The sequence below is a fragment of the Ipomoea triloba genome, chromosome 14, assembly GCF_003576645.1.
Source record: "Ipomoea triloba cultivar NCNSP0323 chromosome 14, ASM357664v1".
NCBI classification, from domain to species: domain Eukaryota; kingdom Viridiplantae; phylum Streptophyta; class Magnoliopsida; order Solanales; family Convolvulaceae; genus Ipomoea; species Ipomoea triloba.
The window spans coordinates 21,096,255-21,122,737 of record NC_044929.1 but is presented as its reverse complement, the minus strand read 5'-3'; the positions used below and the strand labels follow the sequence as shown (position 1 = coordinate 21,122,737).

Genomic DNA, 26,483 nt, shown 5'->3' with positions numbered 1-26,483 from the left:
GGGGGGGGGGGGGGGGGGGGGTGCATCTAACAAGGGTCACCAACATATTAAATGGACTTAGTTGTGAGGTTTTTTATTTTTTATTCGGCAACATGCATATGAAGTTTATTATTATTATTTTTTTTTAAATATGAACTTTGAAACCTATATTATTGGAGTTACCTTCAAGAACTTACAATAACAAATGAAAATGAAGTTGAAGATATGAGCAGCAATGCTAATCATCAAGAAAATATTATTAAATGTAACATGCATGAAATAATATAATTAATAGTAAAAAATACTTTTCTTTTTTTATATAACATTCGATAAATTTTGCAGTAGCTAAATTAACAATCCACTTATTAACCGTTACAAATCATTGAGTTATTAAAATTAGTTGATTGTAGTCCGAATGGAAAATGCTAACCTTATTTATAATTAGTTCCTTTTTTTTTGAATGGTTAAAAAATTATAATTATTATTTGAGAGTATGTATTAGTATACCAGATGAAATTTTAGTTAGTTTTCTATTAGCTAGGGTTGGTACATAAAATGAGATTGTAAAAAGTCAACGGGCAATGCTACTTTTGAGGTTCTAGACTTCCAATCTCAACTTTTGTCCTTTCCATATACTGTTAGCATTTTTCTTTTTGTGGCTCAATGGTCAATGAAATCTTCAACGACAAGGATATATTATCTTCCTCAATTCTCTACTAATTTCTTTTAATAAATACATTCAAAAAAAAAAAAAACAAGAGTTTCCTTGAATTTTTGGAAAGAAAACATAAAAACACAAAGTTTTTTGTGCATCATAATATAAAAGTGCAAATCATCAAGAATTTAAAAATATAATTATATTTACGTATACTTGGATAGTAACTAATTAACGATCCAACATGTCCCGAATGCACATCAACAACATAATGATCCTTCAAGCCAACCTTTTGCCCCAACACTTGATAGCCTTGACCACAAAGCTTAATTACTCCTTGTTTAAATAAAACGTTATTATTATTATTTCAAAAGTTATAACTTGTAGCAAAGATACAATTATTATTATTATTATTATTATTTAATATTTAATTTGCATAGTAACTAATTGTATGTCTTAAATGCACACCGATGATAAGATACTTGATCCTCCAAACCTTTGCTCGATAGTCTAAAACTTAGATTAAGTGAGGCAAGATATATACTTGATCCTAACTACATGGTAACTAATTGCATATCTTAAATTCACATCGATGATGGATACTTTATTCTTCAAACTTTTGCTCAATAGTTTGAAAACTAAAATTGAGGCAAGCATGCAACTTATATAGGTCTAAACTCCAGTCTTAATGACTTTTTATTGCTCTTGACCTAAAGAATAGTGAAGAAAATAAATCGCATGATATGTCTCAACTAATCTACAATTACGGTCCTTAAATGCTTATTTATTATTACGTACAATAAAACTAAACTCATGCATTTTTTTAGCCTTTAATAAATTTGAACACTGCACTATGTGACCACTAGAAACAAGAATGCAAGTTTAAATATAGTATGTAATTCCATAAGGCAGCAATCACATGCAAAAGAGATTTAAGGATTTGGTTGGGAAGAAATTAAATGAAAAGATTCCACAACTGTTGTGGCTTTGCAAGGTGTAATTAATAAATGTATGTATCACGAGGCTTCTGATGTGATTCTCCTAAGTTAATATAGTAATATAAGACCATTATTATTATTATTATTAAATTATAAGCACTAATAAGATGGATTGATTCTCACTCTTCTGCAATCATTTAATGCCTTCCACATGATTCCAAACTTCTACTCTTCTATTCCGAGGAAAACAGCTCTCTTTCCCTAGTAGCTTAGGCATCCTTTATACTCCACTCCCTATTAATTTATCTTATTATTCCCAAAAAAACAAAAACAAAAAAAAAAAAAAGAAATTCATCACTCTTAACACTCCAACACTCCAATCCAACATGATACTACAGAATAAATCATGATAACTCAATTGTCAATTACGTGATCTAAGAGAACTATCTGTTGTTCAAAAAGAGTTCACCACATTGCATGTAATTTATCTTATGTAATGTTTTACATACACATGCACCACTAGCCAAATGCTAAATTTATCCCTCTAAACTTTAATAGAACATATGTTTAAAGATATAACCGTGTTTAGTGAAGGTTTAGAGGGCCGAGTGTAACATAATGTTATCGAAATGGAACCAGTATACAAATATAAGCAGAAAATAAAGTTGTGTATTTGTTATACCTTTTGACTTAATGATAAGCATTTCATCCTAACAACAAATGATATCAGAGTAAGTTGCATAATCGACAATTGAGGTTGGCAAGTGCTAGAAAGAGAATTATTGGGCAAAAATTTAGAAGGCCAAATAAAAACACGACTTTATTTCTATATACTTACTTAGCACAATACGAGAATTATATTTCGATCCGCTTATTCCATACCCTTTTCGGGACACTAAACATATTATTTTTGTTATACAAATATCTGGTAATGTGCATTTGTTTAAGGTAGTGAGCAGTTGAGCACAGCACGTTTCAAGGAAAAACAGACATTTTCAGCGTTGTAGAGAAAATATAAAAAACATGCGAGGTCCAATGCAAACATTAAATGCGGGCTTTGGTGAAATGGAAGATTCGATTATTTTTTTTTCTCTGGAGCAAAGATTCGATTATTGGGACAATGGATGATGTTTTTATTAATCTTATCGAATTCTAAAAACCACGTACCTATAGTAGTGATTTTTATTTTTATTTTTTTTGGATTTTTAAAGTGTCAATTAGGAAAGAGGAGGAAGAAAGAAGAAAAAAGAATTAAAAAAAAAAAAAAAAAGTCTCATGCGAAGAAAAAAAAAAAAAAACTTAAGCAATGTGGGCATGTAGAGATTGAGCACTGTCTATGTAGGTCAGGCATGTGGTTGCGCCTCTTTTCTCTCTCCTGCAGATCTCACAAAAAATCATCTCTTGCAGGCAATCCTAAACATCCTCTCTCCTCCACATAAGCTAAAAATTTTTCAAAAGTGAGCAAAAATCATTATTGTAGTTGCTCTAAGTAGTAGTTTAAGAGAGCAGCAACTCACGTACCTGAGCTAGCTTCGGTGGCCTCTTGCTTTCCCAAGGCTTCTGCTTCATCATTTATACGAAGCTAGTATGATACGATCCCACATCAATTCTATAAATAATTATAAAGTGATACTTAAATTAGAGTAAAATTTTCATTTATAAGCTAGTGTTTGTGATGGAGTGTGAATCGTCTATAATGAGCCACTGCATACGCCCCCTTCTCGAGGGGTACTTGGACAAATTGACAACGCACGTTGGTTCTAGGTGGTTTGAGCTAGTTGTACTCAGCACACTCTTGATGGTGGTTAAGAAGAAGAGCAAGGCAAATTTGTACAATGGATACACACATAAAATTCGTACTTTCTTAGTATACTTTTACCTATCATCAATAACAGTTTTTGTAATTTAATTTTGCTGAATATGTGTCCCCTCTTTTAACAAGAGATTCTTTCTGCTAACAACCGGACATGAAAAAGAAAAAAGTAACATCATATCCAGAATCTGGATATTTTTCCTACCATTTCTAAACCTTCTTCGACCGTTAAGTTGTTCTAATCTAATACGAGTAGCAAATAACATGGACATGAAATGAATAATGGAGAAAAAAGATAATTAAAATTCCCAGCTCGATCGAACAATACAATTAGAAACATACACTTTCTGTACGTGGACAATGGAGGGATTCGTCATACTCTTCTGCCTGTCTTTAGTACTCGAAATAAAATCTGATCTAACAACAACGGAAATGGAAGACAATTGAAATTTGCATGAGCTAGCTAGCTCACCTGCTGGAAAGTACTCAGATCAGATCGAGATGCCAAAATGAATGGGAGCCTCCTATCCAGACGCTGTACTTCCTTTCAGGTGGAGCAACGACCTTGATTTTCATACTGCTTGGGGCTAGGGCAGTGATTTCCTTTCTATCTGCAATACCAGGTAACATGGTGGTACGTGCCACCGCTAAGGACAATATTTCCATAAAGATCCTTCCTGACTTCATGATTGAGTTGTATATATGTAGTTTCATGAATGCCAGCAGCTTCCATTCCAATCATAGAAGGCTGGAAAAGGACGTCTGGGACCAAAATTGTCGTTGCTAGCAACAGCAATTGAAATTAAATCAAAATGGCTACCAGTTGGCGGCCACACTTATGCACCCACGGTGCACGTTTTCGAAACGCGCCTGGTGGGTGTGGAGCGTTCTCACACCCTTTTTTTCTCTGCCAAACAAAACACCCGTTGCAGGAATAAAAACCCTCAAATAAAACCCCATCCCCCAACACTAAAAAATCCACCCTTGCTTTTTATTGTTAGTAAAAAACCCTCAAGTAATGACTGTGAGGACATGAGGACTAGGCAAGCCAAATTTATAATTTATGTAACAATTTGAAAGTGGAAAGAAATCTTGATAACCTTATAGGCAACTTATCAAGTCTTTCCTTTCAAAAGACAGGAGGGCTAGGAGAGGTATTAGACGAGATTCAAGAATTTACCAAGTGATGGAGTTAAAAACAACTCAAGAAAAAGATGGAGCACAAAATGTATCAACATAAATCTCTCATTGAGTAAAGCAATCATTATAAAGAAGGGAAGAGAAAGAAAATCATACACATTATTGAATGATGTGTTGGAGGAGAAACATCCATCTGGTGAAAAAGTACTGAATGCATCTACTCCTTGTTCTATACTTCCATGCATTGTTTCACTTCCCAATTCCCTGAGTGAAGCAAACAACTCCTGTTCGTATAGTTTATCATTTTCTTTTTCCTAAAAAATCCAGACTAGCTCTGATCCATATCTAGGAACAAATAAAAATCCCTGTAGCCAAAGCAGCACAGAAAGCATTAATGTATTCTCAAGGGAAAGCCTAAAAAGCATCCAGTTTGGGATCATGCTTGAAATTGCTCAATGAGCTTCAGTAAACTGTAAGTCTCAGAATCTGGCCTGGCCCCTCCTAACACCATCCTTTTGAGAAGATTTGGGTCATATACTTTTGCCTTCACATATGACTTAATCAATGCATTATACACAAACGTGTACCTGGTATATTTTGCTTTCTTCAATTCTTCAAACAACTTCTCAACCATTTTAAGCTCACCATTATCTGCCAAAATTTCAATTATTGAAAGGGTAGTTTCTAACCATGGAATTGATCGTTTCACCTTTATGCTTGTTGTCATATCCATCCCCAGGTCCAGAGTTTTCATAGCTTCCTTTACTAACCCTCCTGCTTTTAAGCAACCCAAAGCAAGATGTCGGAAAGTTATAGAATTTGCTTTCAACCCACATGCCTCCATCTCTTTATACAGCCCAGTTGCTTTGGTTACTAGACCATGCTTGCAATACACAGCTATCATTGAGTTGAACTGCTCAATTGATTTCAAACCCTTTTCTAATTTCATTTCCAACCACAGACCTTCAGCCCGATTTAGATCTCCAATCCTCCCAAACGCTTCAATAGCCAACATGTAACTCTTAGACTTAACATGAGGAAGTTCTCGGGTAATGCCCCAAGTCCTCTCCAGTTCCTTCTGCTTCCCCAGATGTCCATACAATATAACAAGAATGTCCAATGTTGACCAGTTTTTCCCAGTTGCAGACTTCTCAACAGCTTCAACATAAGCCTCACACACTGTATACAACCTTGCCACAGCATGGGCAGTGGCTAAAATGCAGTAGGTTACCTCATTTGGTTGGACTTTAGCTCTCTTCATATCATTACACACTTTGACCAAACCTTCAATATTGTGCTCATTAGCTTCAATCTTTAACAGAATATTGAAGGTGGAAACATGCGGAGTGACCTTGTCAGCTTTCATCTGAATTAAGATTTTTGGAACCGACTTTCTTCGACCAGGGGACGAGTGTAGAATGATAAGGCGATTAAACACCAAATGTGATATCTGATGACCAAGCTCCCTCATTTTCTTCATATATGCTAGTGAAAGCCTTATCAGCCCTCTTTCCAGACACACAAGCACAAGATTGTTGTAGAGCAACTCATTCTGGAATTCAGAGGGAATTCGACAGAACAGACTCTCAGCCTGCGACACTCCGTGAAGCCTAGAAGTGAATTCCAGTAAATACGAATAATCTAATTCCTTGGGCCTGTATGGCCTCTCCCTAATTACCCATTCCATCACCTGCCAAATTTTAGGGTGAATTTTTAGCAAATATTCATTCAGTGATTATTTCAAACACATGGCAGGCATCCGTTTGAAGAATATGCAAAATCAATGGAGACAAAAATGAACCTCAAGAGCGCGTTTGGTGGAATTGAGCCTGCGCAAACGGTTGATAGTATGGAAGATATGGCCTCTGTGAATGGAGAAGCCATCGCCCATCCAGCTCTGGAAGGCTGACCCAATCGGCTCCCCTCTGGGCAGTTTTTCTACCCTCGAACTCAAGCTATTTACTCCTGCATCTTCTTCCGCTACAATATGCTCATTCTCTGATCCCGAATCCAGGGATGAAGTTGGTACTTGCGTGCAGAAACTGAAACGAAGATGAAATTTGGGGTCGGGCGATGCCATGACAAATGTTCGACGTAATGCTCCACAGAACCTCTGAGCCCTCAGGATTGCTATTCCTATTAGTTGCATTCCGCATAGTTGGCGCCGCCGGTAACTTGGAATTGAAGACGAAATGTAACGCAGAGTGGAGACGGAGAACGCAGCCAGTCTATGGTCGCCAGGTCGGAGCAGAGGGAGGACTGGTGGAGACGGAGCACGCAGGTCGCTGGTCGCAGGGCTGAACTATTCGAGATAATTTTTTTTAGATTTTATATATTTATTTAAACTAAGGCTCGAACCCACCCCTTCCATATGGAGATGCAACCGGGTGCCACTAAACCACAACCACAAGTTCTTTGACTCGAATTAAATTAACCATTAATGAAAATATAAAAATTTTAACCATTAAGTGAACCGGAAAAGTTCAATTGAAAAATGATTAATTAAACTTTTTTTCTTTGATCGGTTAACAGAACATTTGATAAGTAAAATGGTGATAGTAAAAATGAGGGTGTGGATGTCGTTCCACTGAGGATTGAAACTATGACACGTACTTGTGTGAAAAGTAAAATTCTAGGCAATGAAGTATTGAAATTTACAAGAATTCAAGTAAATTATGATTAAGGAATGAAAATAAATGATGCAAATTAAATGAGGGATAAACTATATGATAAAGAAATGGGTCAGATTAGGAGTATTACAATTTTGATGCTATAATAATCGCAAAATTAGGAGAAACAATTAACCAATGGATTATTGACAATGCACTTAAAAATTCAGGTTCAAACTATTTTCGTAATCAATAAACAAGAATTATGATAAGATTGTCCCATTTTATTTTCATGATGCATCAATCATATCCTTAAAACACAAAAGTATTATAAGCTCTCAAATTACTCATATTCTCATAGTAGGAAAATTAGGTTTGATATTGGGAAGTCATGAAATCCAGCATCAGTGGAGGTGATATTGATTCTTTGTGCTTCAACATGTTGAGAAAGTATAGATATCGAAGATTTGGTCAAAGGACCAAGTATGGCAAAAAAAAAAAAAAAAATCCAAATCAAAGGACCAAGTATAGCAAAAAAATAAAATCCGCACACCAAATGAGGTAAAAATTAATACTTTATGACTAAATAAATGTGAAAGTGACATAATAGTCATGAGACAAAAATCATAGATACTAACCAAATTCGGAAGATATACAATACAATATTCACGAAATTGAAAATGAAGAAAAAAATCTACTTTGTATCTCGTATCAAAAAGTTTGGCATTCGATATTTGATTTAAATTTATATCTATATATATATATACTGTGTTATAGTTATAATTTTGAACTCAATAACTTATCAAATTTATCCAAAATTTAAATTTTGGGTAAATTTGAATTTAATTCTAATAATATAAATAACGTCTAATTATGAGGGGATGCAAGCATGTTATATTGAAATAAATAAATGAAGAATTGAGTAAATAATAATATAAAAATTAAACAACAGAAAATAGAAACGAATGTAGTCATATTGGTGCATAGATACATAGTAAAAGTAACGGTAGTGAAGTGATTGAAGTTAGGTAAGCATATACGAGTGATAGTAGAATTGGTAGGCGGTGGTCCACCATGCGTCAATTTTCTTTCTTTTTGTAAGTAAATTAATTGTTCGTTCATAATCAGTTAATTATTGACATATACCCCATCTGGTCATTGGTCAAACCAACTCTTTATTTATTGCTTATTTTCTTTAATAATTTTTAATTATTTTTAATTTTTTTTTATGTTTAATAGTACTTTTAATGTAGTTTTTAAATATATAAATTTTATATACTAATACTAAACATAATATTATGAAAAATTGAATTAAAAATAACTTTAGTCAAGCCTTGTTAATCGAATCAGACAAACAAAATGTGAAGGAGATAGTATTAATTACAAGAAAAATACTATATAAACTCAAAAAATCTATTCTCAAATTTTATTCTCACTTGTATTCAAATTTTATTGAAGGGAAAAAAGAAAAATGAATAAACATCATAACCACCTAAGCCATCAAAACATGCCATAAAGAGTACAAATTATTCGGTAAACCCAAGTTTAAAATACACAATTTACATACTGAATGTTCACAATTTGAATTGTGAACATTCAGTAGTGAATTCGAGTCAATGGTATAATTATGGGTAGAAAATGAGATTACATGTAAAACTATTCGAATTACAAAAATATAATTTAGACAGACGTTATCATGTATATGACAAACCCGAGTGGACCCGGGTCCACGCTGTAATTTGCGGATTATTACACAGCATTCGCCCAGGTATAAAAAATTTCAGGTAGCTTCGAAGCTCATTTGCTTTGCTTTGCACTCATGGACCATCGGAATCATCCACCGCCAAATGCATGGAGTCTCCGGGGAGAGCCGCCGGAATTCGACGATGGCCGTCGGAACATCCGCCGCGTCGGAGCTCACCCGGAGGAGGAGGAGCTCATGATGATGGAGGACCCCCGCATAGCTTCCCAGCAACGCCACATCGAAACCCTCTATCACGAAAACGAGCGCCTCGCCGTCTCATGCTTCAGACTCAAGCGAGAGCTCGCCGCCGCCAATCAGGAGCTCCGGCGCCTCTCCGCCACCGCCTCCGCCGTCAAGGCGGAGGCGGATGCTCAGGTGAGCGAGGTCTACGAGAAATCGATTATCATGGAAGTCGATATCCGCGCCGCCGACAAGCTCCGAACTCAGTGGGCCCAGGTCACCGCCGACGTTGAGAAACTTAACGCCCATCGTACGGAGCTCGTTGCTCAGATGAAGGAGATCGGCGATGAAATGATGAGGATTCTCCCGGAGGTGAAGCAGTCTCAGGCGATCAAAGCTGAGATCGAAACCGTGCAAAACGAAGTTCAAAGAGGAAGGTATATATATCACACTTTTACCAGGGTTTCAAACACCATACTAATAATACTTTGAGGACATATTTGAATCTGATCATGAAGTGTTCATACTTAACATTAATCTTTCAGAAAATGGGTACTTTAATTTATAGATGATTGGCAATTATGTTAAAGTCGCGCGCAGAGAAAATGCTAAACAAGTTGATCAACAATTTGGGAAGAATTGAAACAAGAAGAAAAGAGAACCCTAGCCTGAGAGATAATTCATTGAAAAAATACACATTTGCCGTTTATAGATCTAAGTAAAACAATAATTGAGGCAATTCTAGCCAAGTTGGTCAAATTATTTGTTTTGTTACCACAAGTTTCTAAGTTCGACTCTCAGTGGGAGTCTATTGGTCTTCTTAGTTTGACTGATGAAGCTAGCAGTAGTAGTTCACTAAGGTCCATGCATTTGTAATTTTGTATCAGTTCATATTATTATGTGTGCAGTTCATTTGAGTCCTTTTGGGCTGCCATTAAGTGCCTGGCAGCCTGCATTAACCCCAAAGAGTAATGTCTCAAAGGCATTTGACATCGATCATTAACTCAATTTCCTGTTTTGGTTAGTTCCAGAAAATCATTTGAGTACGTAGTGTTTGCCAACTTGAGGCATTTGCTATTTTGCTTGACTCTTCTGCTACACAAAAACCTAGCTCAATGCCACATTTCCCTTGTTCTTTGGGTAGCATGCATTCATCTAATTGAACCTTGAGTTCTGGGCTTCTGGCCTAGCTAGGGTTAGTTGATTCTTGCTTAGTATGGTATTTGTATGTTATGTTAAGCCTATATGTGGCTGACATTTTCTACATTTATTTATCTGTTCTAAATACATTCCTGTAGACTAGTTTCTATTGTAACTTCTGCTACGTACTTCTCCATGCTACATACATTAATATTTAGTCTGCTCATTTGTTCATTAATAAACAAGATAGTTTTACTCCATAATCTTACATGGTATGAGAGCCAGTATCTCCTAAAAACATTTTTTTTTCTCCTAAGTATGGTATGTGAATGATTCTAAGTTTGGGTTCATATTTAAATTAAATACTGGACAGCAGCTAGCTAGCTCGCCATGTTTAGGTACCCAGATCAACGTGTGAAACTTGAATGATAATACAGTTTTATGTATAGATGTAGTTTTGTTCTTCATTTTACTTTTTATCTCCCCCTATTCAATTCCTTGAGACTCAATTCAAGTCTGTTCGATCTTCTGCTTTTAATTTGTTTGAATAATAAGTGCATGCTAAGATAATTTGTTGTGGTTTGGACAAGGACAGGGCTGCTGTTGAAAATGAGAGGAAGATGTACGCCACTCACCTTCAACAGAGCCAGGTAATGGAGAAGCATTTAGCTTCTATGGAAGCTGAACTACAAAGCCTCCACATTCAAGTTGAACATGCAACCATGAGAGAAAGGGCAGCTGCTGCTTATGCAGGTTTACCAGGTATCTATATATGGTCCAAACTCATTGTCAATATAATCACCACTTTGCCCGCTGTCCATCTCTAGTTCTATCACTAGATACGTAAACCCCAAACTAGGTTAATTACGTTGTCCATATATAGCTTAACCAGTGAGAGTTGAACTTGTAACATTGTGGTTACCAATCAGTCAACGACCTAATTAATGTAGCTGGGATCAACATACACACACATACATATATGGTCGAAACTCATTGTCAATCACCACGCACTTTGGTGTCCATCTCTAGTTCTATCATGGGATACATAAAACCAAAACTAGGCCAGGTTAAGTTAACCATATATAGCTGACCAGTGAGTGTTGAAATTGTAACATTGTGATTACCAATCAGTCAACAACCTAGTTAATGTAGCCGGGATCAACATACACACACATATATATATATTGGTTCAAACTCATTGCCAATCACCACTTTGGTGTCCATCTCTAGTTCTACCACGGGATACATAAACCCCAAACTAGGCTACGTTATCCATATATAGCTGATTGGTGAGAGTTGAACTTGTAATATTGTGGTTACCAATCAATCAACGGCCTAATTAATGTAGCCGGGATCAACATACACACACATATATGGTCCAAACTCATTGTCAATCACCACACACTTTGGTGTCCATCTCTAGTTCTATCACTAGGTACATAAACTCCAAACTAGGTTACGTTGTTCATAGACCATAAATGACCAGCGGGAGTTGAACTTGGAACAGGTTATCAAGTCAACGACCTGGTCAATATGCCTAGATCAACATATATTGTCTTAGCTTTGTTCTATGACCAGCTTTCTAGTTACTATACCATCATGACAAGTACATATATATAGCTTCACCTAGATTGGCTAACAATGGCTGACTATTAACTTTTCGTATTTCAGTTCAATGGTAGTGCTGCTGCGAGTTCCAGATATGTTGCGAGTCGATCATGTTGTTTAGTGACAGAAAAAACAGTAGGTTTTGGGGACGGAATACAGCTCAAAAAGTTGTTCTAGCTTGCCTTGTTGAATATTATATTAATTAAGTGATGTATGAAAAATGCTAAGTTGTTTCTGCTAATACATATTTGGTGATATTGGTTTAGTGTTGGTTTTATATATGCATGTGTTTGCCTTGTGCCCTTAATTAACTACTCATATTAATTAGATTATAAATTAAACAATTCATAACTCAACAAATTTTGGGAGTGTCCGAAAAGGACTCCTTGATTCGAGTCTCAAACTAATTGGCCGACTTAGGATTCATATTGCATTGTAAATTTGAAACAAAAAATTGTACATTCAATTAACACATTTCGTACATACAGTTAACAGTTTATGTATATGTAAACAAATAATTTGATAATTACTGATACGTAATATGATAATTACAGGTACAGAAATTATTAACTGCAAGTACAAAATATAATGTGTCAATTACATATTCAGAATCTGAACGTTATTTTTAAATTATGATTTTTTTTTAATTTTTTTGAGAAGAAGAACTTAATTCATTGAATCATTGGGAAGACAATCAACAAAAAAAGGGGGAGGTCAGTCAAACCATTCCCCGCAACCTAATACAGAAACGACCTCTCGAACAACAATGTGAGCAGCACGATTTACAGATTGTTTATTTTTGAACTAGTGTTTATAATGCAATGTAGACCCTGATCCGTGGTATAATTTGCCTTCATTTGCCTCAATTAGAGGGGCTCTTTCCCATGGTCCAACACAATCCAAATCTTGTCATAGGCAATTAGCGAGGCAGCAATTTTTATTGGGACTTCTGGTAATGTATACCATAATCCACAGTATAACGATTAAAGTATGTATCTATATCAAATATAAAGTATTATATTGCAGCAGACAACGGCCCAAGAACTAAACCTATCTAATTGTGTGGAACCTAAATTACATTTTTAATATATTAAAGGTACACTATTTGTGTTCTGAAGTTATATTATTTGAGTACTTGATTGATGTACATTATTTTAGATACTATCAAATAATGTACATTCAGTACATAAATAATGTATATTTAGCATATTAAAAATGTACATTTTATTAATGGTCCACAGAAAATTTTGTCGATATTATTAAATAATAATGAACTAGTTTGTGTTGCTGTTTGTTCCATCCATAATTCCTCAGGCAGTCACGTCGTTAACCCATTGTTTTCTTACAAAAATATCTGATATGAAAAATATTTGATCACTTAATTACCGTACATCTTTTACATTTGATCTTAAATTATTAAAGTTTTTATATTTGGTGTATTACTATCAAATCTCTTCCATATTTTGTCCTCACAATTATTTGTTTTTGGCAAAACCTTAATTGATATATCTCACAAGACAATCATGGAAGTTATATGAATTTAAACCTCATATAGACAACACAATGGAATATAGTGCTGGTGGAAATTAAATGAAATAGATGAAACAATTTATTAGGATGACCAATTGTGGCCAGAATGAGTTATTTTCATTTTTGATCCAACAACTATTATGTTAGTTTGGGCATGACTTTTTTTTTTTTTGCCACATTATTTAGTCTTTCTTACCAAATTTTTTTTATAGAAAATTAATATAACTTATCACATTCACAGCTCAATATCATATCAACTTGAATATCTCAATGCTTTTGAGCGTAAATGTATGATTTTGAACTAGAATTGTGATGCATTTCTATTGTTTTCTACCAAAAATTTGGTTGAAAGGATTAAGTATAGCAAAAAGAATAAAAGTCGTGCACCAAATATGGTAAAAATAATACTTTGTGACTAAATGTAGAAGTAACATAATAGTCATGAGACCAAAAATAATAATAATTATGACAAGAATTCAATAGTCATGCACTAAATACAAATATTTAATAACCAAATTTAGATGATATACAATATTCAAGCTAGAGACTAAAAATGAAGATTTTCTTTTTATCTAGTATCAATAAGTTAAGAATATATAAAATTTTGACATTTGTTATTTGAGTTAAATTTATTTCTAATATATTATAGTTATGAGTTTGAACCCAAGAACTTATCAAATGTATCCAAAATTTCAAATTCGGGTTGAATTTGAATTTTAATTCTAATACTACAAATAAAGCCTAATTATTTATGAGTGGGTGTAAGCATGTTATATTGGAATAAGTAAATGTAGAACCGAGTAAATAATATAAAAACAAGAGAAAAGAGTAATGAATGCAGTCATAATGGTAAGCAAATAGATAGTAAAAGTAACGGTAGTCAAATGAAGTTAGGTAAGTAAATAAGACTGACAGTAAAATTTATAGGTGGACGTGGTAGAGATTAATAGGTAGGTAAATATGCAATAATAATTATGACAGTAAATTATTATGCAAATTGGTTCATAACGCACGTAACTACGGGTCAACTTGGCGTTTGCATTTAAGAGATCTCTCATAATCAAATAAATTAAAAATACATCATAATAAGTTAACTGCACAATAATTGCACGGTGGATAATGTCAATGCAATTTCACACGTATAACAAATTACAGGTAGCTCATAAAACGCAGCACTCCACCCACCGTACACAAAATGTTCGAATACTCTATATATACTCCAATCCAAACGCATTTACTTTGCACTCATGGAGCGTCGGAATTATCTACCGCCAAGTGCATTGAGGCACCGAGGCGGTAGTGGATACAAAAGGTAAATTTAATCATGAAAATCATAACAAAATCTTTCTAATAAGTCGCCCTTGGTCCAACGTAACACAATCCAAATCTTGTTCAAGGTAGCAATTTTGATTGGGACTTTTGGTGACCACGCACCTTTGGCTCAAGGCAAAATAATTCAGAGTGGAAGACTATATTTTTTATTATGGATATAGAAAACTCAACCACATTATAGTGAATTGAGTTTAAAAAGGTTTTGGGGAAAGAGTTTAAAAAGACTTTTATGCTTGAGAAAGCTAAGAGCATCCTTATCAGTTGAGATATTTCGCGATAATTGAGAAGTTTTTGTAAGTGTGATTAGGAAAAAGAAAATGGGGAGGGATGAATAAAAAAACAAAACAAAACTGAAATTAAAAAAAAATTAAAATTTGTGTTCTGTCAAGCGCGCCTGAGCGTGCACTGCACGCGCCCGCTGGGCGCCTGCTTTGCGCGAACACGCGCACAGCAGAGTTGCTTCATTTTCCCATGTCTGCAAATTTACTGTTCCATGCACCCCATTTTGCAGAAGCAACCCACCCATTCTCTCTCTTCTCATTTTTTATTTCTCTCCCATGCCATGTGGGCATTGCATTCACATTATCTCCACCAATAACTATTGGTGGGGATGCTCTAAGCACTAGTTATGAAGGTCTATATTTACCAAATTTGATGCTACTTTATTTTAGAAATTATTTTCCTACGTGTATTGCTAGTACATATATAAACCCTGCAAAAGGCAAGCAATTCATTATTTTACAAAATACACACACACACTCTCTTCCTCTTTGCAGCTTTAATTATTAATTACAAGCTAATCAAATTGGTCCAAATTTGGGTCAATAGACCATAAAATTAAGAATGATATTTATCTCCCATAACCACGAATTTAATTCTTGTCAATATATTCTTAATCTAACTTGGTGTATAAAATTTTTTTAATGGGATTTAACCTTTAGGGTGTGTTTAGTTCGCACATGCAAATCGAATTTGGAATGATAATCAAATACTTGGTAATGGTAGGTTTGGTGAAAGTATTTTGCATGTTTGGTAATATAGTGAAATTAGAATGATTGTCAATATTGATGTTTAATTAAAAAAAATTAAGACAATTGATCGTAATACAATAGCATCCAAAGCACGAATATGAACAAAAAAAAATCTAAAAGCACAAATCCAAATTTAAAAATTAGATTACCAATAAAATTGAATGATACACGTTTTTAATTAGGGAATGAGATTTTTAATGGAAGAGATAATCAAATCTCAATGTTCTAAAACGTTGTCAACAAAACATTAACTATAATTTTAATCTCATTACTGATGTTTAAACCCGTAAACCAAATACATCCTTTTTTTTGTTTTTTTTTTTTAATTTGTAAGTCATTACACACATCCTAAATTAATGGTTACATTTTGGTTTTTTTGTTTTGTTGAAAAATAAAATAAATATACCGAAGTTCCCGGGAAACCGGCCGGCAACGTAACTACCAACCATGAATATCGTTCACGAAGCACGAGCACAACACACGCCCCTTCCATCCCCAACAATCTGGACCGTCCACGTGTGCCTTTACCAACCGCTGCAGCCCCCCCTTTCCAGCTAAGCTCACCACCTTCCGAATTTATAAACAATCTACAATCACATCATCCCCTTCACGCTCCTCTTTCAGACACTCCCTTCCGTCGCCTTCACTGAATCAACAACAATGTCGCTCAAATTCTCCCCTTCCAACTCTCTCCAAGCCTTGAAGTTTGACAACGCTGGCCGCATTCACTCCCTCGCTTCCTTCGATTTGCGGAGGAGCTTCAACGCTGCCGCGAGGTTCCTGGAGAGCCGCGCTGGACCTGGCGCCGCCGTCGGCGGTGGTGGTGGTTTGGTGATCGTCAATGCATCGAAGCAGGATGCAGTTGCGTTCAATCCGTTCGAAGAAGTGAAGAAGGAGCTCCGCCTCGTCTCCACCGATTCTCATGCGTCGCTCGCTCGCCACAAGTTCAAGGATGCCTGCGAGGACGCCATCAATGATCAGATCAAGTATCATTCCTTCCATTTCTGTTATTTTATAAGCATTTATGGTTATGTGTGGTTGTGCTTGTAAAATGCTAAGCTAGTACTATTTTTCTGTATGAAGCTCGTGATTTCTTCTTTTCTTGTTCGTTTGTTTTTTTTTTTTTAATGTACATTGCGCTGTGAACACATAACGATGAGATAAAAATAATGTGTTTCGTCATGTGTGGATTAGAAAAACAACATCATACTATTCATTTCTTCTCATTTTCTGTTGCTGGTTGAGATTCTGATTCATTGATGTTCTGTTCCACTTAATGAATTGCAGTGTGGAGTACAGCATTTCCTATGTGTATCATGCAATGTATGCCTACTTCGACAGGGACAACGTTGCTCTCAAAGGCATTGCAAAGTAAGCAACGTATTGATGGACTGTCTTTTCAGATTATTTCATTGTTTTCCTTGATCTGTTTTACATCATTACTAAATATCGGGTTACAAGCAGGTTTTTCAAGGACTCGAGTGAAGAGGAGAGGCAACACGCTGAGAAATTGATGGATTATCAGGTGATTTGCAATATTTTTGTCTGGTTTAACTTTGCTCATGTCAATGTCTAAGTAAGATAAACAGTTGGCCTCTATTACTTAAATTCTGCTTTCTCGTGTTAATAATCAGAATAAGCGAGGTGGAAAAGTTATGCTGCATACTCTACTGATGCCTCTCTCTGATTTTGACCATCAGGAGAAAGGAGATGCATTATATGGTAGGTCTAACATCCCATTTCTATTGATAATAATGTCTCTAAATTCTATTAGAGAAGTTGTTATTGCACCAATGGCCAATTGTTCTGTTTTCTATCATTTTGTTCTAGGTTATGCTTGCACAATAATTAGATGCCCATTTCATGGCTACTTGTCAGCCTCTATTCAACAATATAATCTACATGCCTTCAATTATTGTTGTCACATTGGGATATAATAGACATGGACTCTTGTCAAAGCAAATGTGCTAAATTGTTAATTCTTACAGTGACTGTGCAAAGCTATGGGAATTATGCTAATTTGCATAATTCGTACTAAAAAAGTTTTGGTAACACCAAGTATTATGCAAACATTTAACTTGGTACAACTAGCATACTTATTGAATTATTATACTCAATGCAAATTGGCACGATATTGATCGCTACTTTAGAATTTTCTTATATCTAAATTTTACGGGTATGTTGAGCTACTTGAATTTTTTTTCCCCCTCTAATGATATTCATTTAATATTCAATTCCTATGTTTCCATCTTGTAGTCTAGTGTTGTTCCTTATAACAAGGTTTAGTGATACTACTAGCTTGCTCCTCAATTTCAGCAATGGAGCTTGCTCTGTCACTTGAGAAGTTAACAAATGAAAAACTGTTGAAATTGCACAAGGTAGCTGCCTCCTATTCTCATAGTAGTCATGCATGCCTCGTGCCTTCCAATACTATCCTAGAAATGGGACTCAAATAACATATGGAGTTTGTAATGCATTATATATATGATCCTTAGGTTGCTGATGAGCAAAATGATACACAACTGACAGACTTTGTTGAGGAGGAATTCTTGGCTGAGCAGGTAAAGGCATTTTTTTTTTCTGAAATGAATTGTTTAATCTGCATTCAGAGTGATTGTTTACCCAACAAAATGGTTTTAATTTGTAGGTGGAATCCATCAAGAAGATTTCTGAATATGTAGCCCAGCTGCGTCGAGTGGGCGATGGCCATGGTATATGGGAAACTTTTTTTTTCTTTCAACTCTCATGGTTATTAATTTTATTTATTTCTTATATAACTCCCTCATGTGTTGAATTGTGAATTCGCAGGTGTTTGGCACTTCGATCAGATGCTCCTCAACAATAATGGCGCTGCATGATATGATGGACCATCAACCTATACCTACCCATTCAATGTATCCAGTTGTAGCTGCTGCTGGTTAATATTTCCTCATAGGCAATGGGTCAATCAACTTGTTAGAACAGTTGGCAACTTAGTATTGACATTTGTAATATTCTAGACTAGTAGACTATGTTCTGTGGCTGCCTTTATTTTCCCTAAACTTCTTGTGTTTGATACTCAACCACAACAATGAAGAAAAGTTTAAACAACACAAATTCTTGCAAGGCAAGGACCCATTAGCTCATTATGCTAGTGCTACAAATTGCTTTTGACTATGTTCATGTTCCCATCGTCTACCATCAACTTTAAGTCATTCTAGCTGATCATTTTTAGGAAATGACAGTACCCTTTCACCCAGCTGAGCTCTAAACAAAAAGTGCACATGCCAAAGCATTTCAGCAGTTTTCATCATTCATTATTATTAACAGTGAAGTATTACCACAGACAGACACACATCACTTGGCCTCAACCAACAACCACTCAATCCTTTATGTCAATTCCCACTTGGACCAGCACTGACTCACTCCATCATTGGAAAGATTTCATGCTGAAGAAAGAGAGAACCTGGAGTTTACATAAATTTCCCAGAAGGACTTCACGTGTAAGCAGTGGCTCCAATGCACATCAACCGAACCTCGACTGCAGTGCTCAGATCAACCACGGACCACAGTTCCTTTTTTTTTTTTTTTTTTTTTTCCTCACACACTTTACATTCTTATGAATATCAAAGATTTCAGTAGAATTTTGGCTACACCAAAACACCTTCCTGCCCAAGCTATACCTTTCTTTACAGATACAGATTTACAGAATACACATGTTTCACTTTCTGACATTCATGCAGTTTCAACAATGTATGTAACTCCAACTGATCTATATCATACAACAACCATACTTTATTAACATCTCACACTTTTCTTAATCACCACAAATCTCAAACAGGATCAACATAATGTCAGCCAACAAATCACCAATTATTAATTCATACATTTCTACAACCCTTCCCAATGGCTTCTAATTCAACACTAACATATTAAGATTCTATGCAATAGACCTCCAATCCCCACCTTCCCATTCATGCCCCCCAAAAAAGAGAAGATGGTACACCTACACCATTCTTCCTTTTCTTCCCTAAAACAAGAAACTGTTGCCTTTTCACATCTTCAAGACAATTCACAATCAATCTAGTTTTAGGCCTTCAAATTCCCAGTCACAGAAACAGATTTAGCAAATATTTGAAACAAAATCAATAGAAAATGAGATGCCAAGCAAAATGACAAAGAAAATATCAAGAAGAAAGTGGGAATTGAAACTTATATAAGCTTGCTTTCTTGGCAAGTAATTGCAACATCATCACATACTCAACTTTCTCAATTCATTGATGGCCATTGACCACCAGAAGCAAAAACCCAGAGTGCTATTCTCCCCTACTTTCTCAGGATTGATTTCACTCACTAATTTACAGAACTATGTTAAACTTGAAGAAAAAAAAGAGTGGCACAGAGTTTCTTGCATTTGCATCTAACTCAGAACTGCCATTTTCTCCCTGGCAAAGAAAGACCACTCAGTGGAACCAAAAAAGATAGCATTTTTGGGAGTTACAAAGCTGTAATATAGGAAAAAAAGAAAGGAAAAAAAAAAAACATAAAACAAAGTGTAAAATTTTCTTCATCTTCTAATAATTCATGGAGTCGTCGTCTTCTTCTTCTAATTATAGTCGCCATGGATAGACATTCGCTAAGAATCTAAAACGGTTCAAATAGGAGGGGGCGCGGGCGCAACGGAGCAAGTAGAGCACCTGATGAGTCCATTCTCATTGCACGTCTTGCAGACCCGGAATCCGGCTTTTTCGCTGTAGTATTTCCGGCTGCCATCGCAGTCGGCGCAGAGGAGGAACCTGTGGCCCCCGCAGACCTCGCACGTGCCGGGCTTCGCCGGCGGTAGCCCTTCCACGTACTGCTTCAGCTCGCCGGCCTCGTGCATCTGCCGGATCTCCTCCGCCCCGCCGATGTACCTCCCGCCGATGAAAACGCGCGGCAACGTCAGTTTCCGCTTCTCCCGCACCCCCATGATCGCCCTCAGCTCGTCCATGAACCTCCCGTCCATCGACAGATCCCTCTCGTCGATCGACACGCGGAAGCTCCGCAGGATCGCCTGGACGTCCTTGCAGTCCAAGAACGTCCGCCGCACCACGCGCAGGCTCGTCAGGTACACCACTATCCGATTCTCCGATCCCGGGAGCGAGATCGACGGCTCCGGCTTATCCGCGCCATGCTTCTGCCCCTGTACCGGCAAACAATGCGGTTTCGGGTCGGGTCCGGGTTCGGATCCGGGTCCGGGCTTGGGCTGGGAATCGGGCCCGGAGAAAACGCGGAGGACGGAATTAGCGCGGCGGACCCGATGGAAGATATTAGTGGATTTCTTGGTCTGGGTCGGAGTCGGGCTATCCGATGATAATACGGGCTCGTCGGCGCAGAGGGTCTGGATATCTTTGAAGGAAGAACAGGAGAAATTTGCGGAGGTGGTTCGATGAATCCCGGTCTTTGATTTGGTTCGAGATAGCCACATGGGTTCAGGAATTTTCCGGCGAGAAAGAACACGACCCCCAATCGAGAAGAGGAAACAAACACCCAAATTTCCAGAAATTTCCAAACTTTTTTTTTTTTTTTTTGCTGTTTCTCTCGCAGAATAATGGCGAGGGGAAAAGAAAGAAAGAAAGAAAGAAAGAGAGAAAAGACGCTGCAAACGCGGTGAGTGTATATGAAGTCAGCTATTCCTTTTCTTCTTTTTATTATCCCTTCTTCATATTAATGGTGGGGAGGGGAGAGGAAAAGAAAATGAAAAATCAGAGAAGAAAACATAAACGAAAGAAGAGAAAGTGGAATATGGAAATGAGGAAATGCCAACTGGTAAACTACGGTGCTGCAGATTTCTCTCTCTACTAATTCTTATCATTTATAAAAACACCCCTATTTTTTTTTTTATATTTTAAGTTAATAACTTATTTTAGAAACATTACCAAACAGAGCTTATAACTTATTAGTAGTTTAAAATAAACTATAAGTTCTTAAATAAATTCGGCCAAACATATCATACACCAACAACCCATTTGGTTCGCTGAAAATTATTTAAAGAGAAATGACATTCAAATTTCATTGAAAACAAATTATCAGGAAAATAGATTCTGTTGTTTGATTGGGCGAAAAGAAATTACTGAAAATATAAATTTAATTGTTTGGTTGAATTTGGAATGGTAAGGATTTATGAATAAAAAAGTCAATATGCATTTAATAATAATAGTGATAATATATATACATGTGCAATTAAGAAACTTTTTTATGGTAAAATGGTCCAAATGTGTTATATTTTCTTCCCAAGTCCTATGAAAAACAAAATACCCCAATGCTTTGCTCAGGTTTTGTTTTTCTTCAATTTCAGGAAGTCCTTTCCAATGAAATATATTTTTCATCTAACCAAACAACATTTTCGTTCATTTAAAAAAATATAGTGATAGTTATTTACAAAATGATGTAAAAAAAATTAAATTTATAATCTTTCAATACCAATAACTATTTTTTGGGCATGATGACAATATATTAATCCATATTCTTAGGGCTACAATTTAACAATGATTGATCCACCACCTAGTGGCTACACCCATGAAAAAAACCCGACCCCATGCCGGTTGTGTGAGAGCACTAAGTATTCTCATGTGGGTGGGAATTGCCATTCCAATATGTGCCATCAAAACTAGTACTTAAAATAACTTGATAAATAGTTAGGTCAATATTATAATAATCTATAATTTCAACATTTAATTCAACTTGTACAGTTGTATTAAATATTGTACCAGTTTAAACAAAATCAATAACAATAGGAGTTAAAATTGAAACTTACGACTTCTAGTTTAGACTATCATTATAGATACTATTCAAGCATTTTCGAGGCTAACGTGAGGTCCGTTCAATTGCCTTCTCTATTGATTTTGATAAATATCTCATGTGCTCTTCCAGTTGAGATACACTCTATAATTTTATATCCTCCATTAGTTTCTAATTAAGGCAGAAACAGTGAGGGACCTTAAGTTTGGAGTTCAAATTTATCTAATGTGATATTATGCTAGAGGAGGTTTTAATTTTTTCTCTTTTTTTTTTCTTTTTTTTTTTTTTTTTTGAGGTTTATACGCTAAAAGAAATAAAGAAAAGAAATAAAAACAACAACAACAAATATATGAAAACTAGAGACTGTTTTGATGGCCAAAAGTGTAACATTATATAATAATTGTCTTATTTTTTATGACTTGAAGCATTGTAAGTATGTTCCACGTGACATCCACTCTCCTGTTTCTTTATTTTTTTTTTCTTCGAGTCTTACAATTATTTAATTGTAATTTTGTACTTTTTAAAATATTGTGTCCTTCTTTTATCGGATTGCAGTTGCCAGTTAGCAACCTCTCACAAAAAGGCATGAATTGATACCACTCGGCCGTGGGGTTTGTTGTTGTCTAAATCCTTTGCTTTTGCCCATTCTTCCTTTGTTCATATTATAGGTTGAGTGTGATCCCTCTACTAAAGTGAAGATGCAAATATAAAATTGACATGACTTATGAATTATTACACATAAATATGATTTATCTAATGTATGCATTGAGTACTAATTATGGATTTCTTTGGTTATCCAAATATATATAATTTATTTGCATGTGCCAATAAAATAAGTAAGCTTCATAATTTATAGGTGTTTTTTTTTTTTTTCTCATCCGTTATCATTGAATTGTCCTTTAACTATCTATGGTTGATATTCAAAACCTACAAAATAAGAATGGGGAATGGTAGGTGGAAATTTGGGTGAAGCTTGCACGAAGCAACTAGAGAAAAGTAAACACGTGATTCTAAGACATAACCTTAGAGAGCAAAACTGTATTACCGATAAAATGGTTAAACTCTTGTTTGAGAATTTCAATGTATATACTAGGTTCCAACTACCCCCACCCATTGTTGCGACAATTCTTAAAGATGACCACGAAGGTGTACTTTGTAGAGGGGTACAGTAAATCATAAATAAGGTTTTTGGGGTATCCCCTCCTTCAGATGTGTAAAAAAAAAAAACAAGAAGATAAGCTTTTCTTGTTCTCCTTTTTGAATTTTAATTCTATCTCCATAACAATAGTCAAGCATATTGTGCCCAGTTGACACCTCTGTGACTCTCCTTGAGGGAATGTTATAGGATTAGATCCTGGATGATGGAGTATTGACTCTTTGAGCTACAATCGGTAGAGAAAGTATAATGATATATTTGAAAATAGTGGGAAGGCCGAAAGGGAAAGGAAGTGTATGTAAGGGAAAATAAGATATATCATTATAACTTAAGCGATGAAAGTGTCATATTTCCATTTATTAAAGGTTATTACTTATTAGTACCATGTCGAGACCAGATTTTTAGAATTGTACCAATTGATTAAGTGTTCAAATATTATTATTATTATTATTATTATTTTTATCGACGGATCATAAAAAAACGGTAGAACTGTAGAACATTATCAGTAGTAATTCTAAGGTAGTAGATTGTATACTTATCATGATTGTAGTGGACCAGGTAACATTGTTGGAACCCATAGCTTATATAAATAAAAATATTGCATCACTAATGAAGGTGTTACACACTCAATTTGGTAAGTACGTGTTTGTTGGGGAAAAAATCAAATAATTCATTCCACCAAAAAGTGAGTAGGTTCTAGAAAAAAATGATACATTGCATGTTATTCAACTACATAAATAACATGTTAGCCAAACATTTTGTGCTCAGCTAGCATCTTTACAAGTCTATGAGGAAATGTCATATAATCAAATCTTCGGTAGTGGGGTATTGACTAACATATTAGTCAAGCATTTTGTCCTCGGCTGACACATTTGTAGCTCTTATTAAGGGAAGGTAACATGATTGAATCCCCGGTAGTGAGGTATCGACTCTTTAGGTTACAACAGATGGAAAATGTATATTAAACATATACTACCTTGTATTGACTCTAGAACATTTACTTAAGAAAAATCCTCATCCGCTACCTAAACCGGCTTATGTTGTTTATCAGCCAAAAGGCCATTCCTGCAAATATAGTTAAACTTTGAACATTGTGGTTACCAAACCAACACCTTGACCAACTAGAGATGTTTAAAAAATAGTTAAACTTTGAACCTTATGGTTACCAAGTCAACACCTTGATCAACTGGGGGTGTTTAATAATCTTTAAAACTTTGATTTATAGGAAAACATGCACCTTCTACTAAAAATGCGTTTTTGGTGAAGCTCACCTTATAACTCTAATTGGCAAATTTTTTTATAAAAAAAAAAAAAAAAAAAAAAAAAAAAAACTCTGGAACTTGTTTCAAATGTGCACCAAATTTCTAAAATATTGGGCTGAGAAACTTTGGCTGCTCATTGAGCCCCCAACCTTACACGATCATAATGAACTGTTCTTAACAGGGTTACATCCTTTTAAGCCCACAAATAAGGAAAGCCCAACAACTAATTTCGAGCAAATTATATCATATACCATTGTGAATTTTGGTCCAAAATAATATTTAAATAATATATTTACAATATATTATGTGTAACAGATTATGTATTTGTAAATAAATTGAAGACATATAATATGTTATTATGTTAACTACATGCACATAATATACATATAATATATTATGTCTTTGTAGTTAACATATTGTGTTTGCAATTAACATATTATGCGTCCTCAATTTACTTACAGATACACAATTTATTAATTGGATGCACATAATATGTTAATTACAGACACATAATTTTTAGACTAGTATTCACAATGCAAGGTGCTATGATCGGTATAGTATAACAATCGCTAATTTTGACTCGAGTTAAATATGATCCGTTCAAGTGAAATTATTGGTAAAATTTAAAATTCAAATATGATTTACCACTCACAACGAGATGAAATTTTTACATTCAAACCGAAATGAATGGGAATGATTACCTACAAGTGGTGCGGAACAAAGAATGGCAGAAGCCAATGATGCAACTCAGTAACGAACTAACATGGAGTTTGGTTGGAAGGAAATAATTAATAGTAAAATGAATTGTAATTGGATGAGAAAAGAGTACGGTGAAAATAAAATAGGAATTTCAACTTACATTGTTTAATAGAGAGAAATATAATTATTGAGAATAGAAAGGGAAGAAGTGATATAAAGACTAAAATATACTTGTATAATAATATTAATAAGAGAGATGGTTAAATAGATCCCTCTATCATTACCCTGACTGCATTAACAAAACTTTGTGCACCTAAGAGAATGTTCAAATGTGACATTTTTAATATGTATAATCGAATTATATAAATTTTGGCAAATACTATACTTTGCTAACTTTTGGGGTTGTATTTGGTAAAGTCCCCTCATCCTTCCATAGTTCCATTTATCAAACTTGTGTGAAGACGAACTTGGTGTATTGTGGCAATCGAAAATTCTTTTGAGTATGTGCTAAGTTTTCAATTTGTATTTTGTTTGGGTGTAGCCCTTCAAATAGTGATGGCGAGTGGATTATGTCGTTCTAATCCAACTTAGTCCCACATAGGCTAACATCCTAACACTAATGTAGGTTGTGTTGCTCAGCCTACATTTTTAAAAGGTTTCTCTAGTCTGGCCTACTTTAATATGTATTTAAATATTTAAATAAATAGGTTTTAATTTTTTTAATTTAGTTTGTTAACATAACTAAGCCCGCAGCTCTTTGCAACCAGTTAGTGGGCGTGCCGGAGTGGTTATCGGGCATGACTAGAAATCATGTGGGCTCTGCCCGCGCAGGTTCGAATCCTGCCGCTCACGTTTTGTACCGGTTTATTAGTTATTACTCTGTTATTCACTTTTCATCCTTTTGGTCT

The 26,483-nt window shown here is 35.3% G+C and overlaps 4 protein-coding genes and 1 non-coding gene across 6 annotated transcripts; 3 read left to right on the top strand and 2 right to left on the bottom strand.

Moving 5' to 3' along the window:
• Positions 1-3,452: 3,452 nt before the first annotated feature.
• Positions 3,453-6,820, bottom strand: LOC116003689 (pentatricopeptide repeat-containing protein At1g07590, mitochondrial-like). 2 transcript variants are annotated; one of them, XR_004094697.1, is made up of 3 exons: positions 6,327-6,820; positions 4,682-6,215; positions 3,453-3,996 (listed from the first exon to the last, which is right to left on the bottom strand). XR_004094697.1 is itself a non-coding variant. In XM_031243591.1 (2 exons), the coding sequence occupies exons 1-2, from the start codon at positions 6,672-6,674 to the stop codon at positions 4,962-4,964; spliced, it is 1,602 nt and encodes a 533-aa protein (XP_031099451.1). In that variant the 5' UTR covers positions 6,675-6,820; the 3' UTR covers positions 3,453-4,961. The 2 variants fall into 2 exon arrangements, 1 of the variants encoding a protein (XP_031099451.1); XM_031243591.1 differs by having other exon boundaries at positions 3,453-6,215.
• A 2,133-nt stretch (positions 6,821-8,953) lies between these two features.
• Positions 8,954-11,880, top strand: LOC116004098 (protein FLC EXPRESSOR-like). Its single transcript, XM_031244030.1, has 3 exons — positions 8,954-9,495; positions 10,794-10,960; positions 11,870-11,880. Exons 1-3 carry the CDS (start codon positions 8,954-8,956, stop codon positions 11,878-11,880), a joined length of 720 nt encoding a protein of 239 aa, XP_031099890.1.
• A 4,454-nt stretch (positions 11,881-16,334) lies between these two features.
• Positions 16,335-18,936, top strand: LOC116005135 (ferritin-4, chloroplastic-like). Its single transcript, XM_031245390.1, has 8 exons — positions 16,335-16,685; positions 16,987-17,070; positions 17,164-17,224; positions 17,334-17,421; positions 18,016-18,077; positions 18,195-18,260; positions 18,347-18,410; positions 18,508-18,936. Exons 1-8 carry the CDS (start codon positions 16,360-16,362, stop codon positions 18,555-18,557), a joined length of 801 nt encoding a protein of 266 aa, XP_031101250.1. The 5' UTR covers positions 16,335-16,359; the 3' UTR covers positions 18,558-18,936.
• A 1,396-nt stretch (positions 18,937-20,332) lies between these two features.
• Positions 20,333-21,145, bottom strand: LOC116004097 (uncharacterized protein At5g39865-like). The gene has a single exon (XM_031244029.1). The coding sequence runs from the start codon at positions 21,143-21,145 to the stop codon at positions 20,333-20,335; it is 813 nt and encodes a 270-aa protein (XP_031099889.1).
• Positions 21,146-26,345: 5,200 nt separating this feature from the next.
• TRNAS-AGA lies at positions 26,346-26,427 on the top strand. Its single transcript has one exon. It is a non-coding gene; the product is annotated as a tRNA-Ser (tRNA).
• The last annotated feature ends 56 nt before the right edge of the window (positions 26,428-26,483 follow it).

Excerpts from the sequence above, each read along its gene's own strand:
- LOC116003689 (XM_031243591.1), bottom strand. The coding sequence starts at position 6,674 with ATGCAACTAATAGGAATAGCAATCCTGAGGGCTCAGAGGTTCTGTGGA. Across the intron at positions 6,216-6,326 it reads CCACCAAACGCGCTCTTGAG|GTGATGGAATGGGTAATTAG; the intron begins GTTCATTTTTGT and ends AAAATTTGGCAG.
- LOC116004098 (XM_031244030.1), top strand. The coding sequence starts at position 8,954 with ATGGACCATCGGAATCATCCACCGCCAAATGCATGGAGTCTCCGGGGA. Across the intron at positions 9,496-10,793 it reads AACGAAGTTCAAAGAGGAAG|GGCTGCTGTTGAAAATGAGA; the intron begins GTATATATATCA and ends GGACAAGGACAG.
- LOC116005135 (XM_031245390.1), top strand. The coding sequence starts at position 16,360 with ATGTCGCTCAAATTCTCCCCTTCCAACTCTCTCCAAGCCTTGAAGTTT. Across the intron at positions 17,422-18,015 it reads GAAAGGAGATGCATTATATG|CAATGGAGCTTGCTCTGTCA; the intron begins GTAGGTCTAACA and ends CCTCAATTTCAG. Across the intron at positions 18,411-18,507 it reads TCGAGTGGGCGATGGCCATG|GTGTTTGGCACTTCGATCAG; the intron begins GTATATGGGAAA and ends GTGAATTCGCAG.
- LOC116004097 (XM_031244029.1), bottom strand. The coding sequence starts at position 21,145 with ATGTGGCTATCTCGAACCAAATCAAAGACCGGGATTCATCGAACCACC.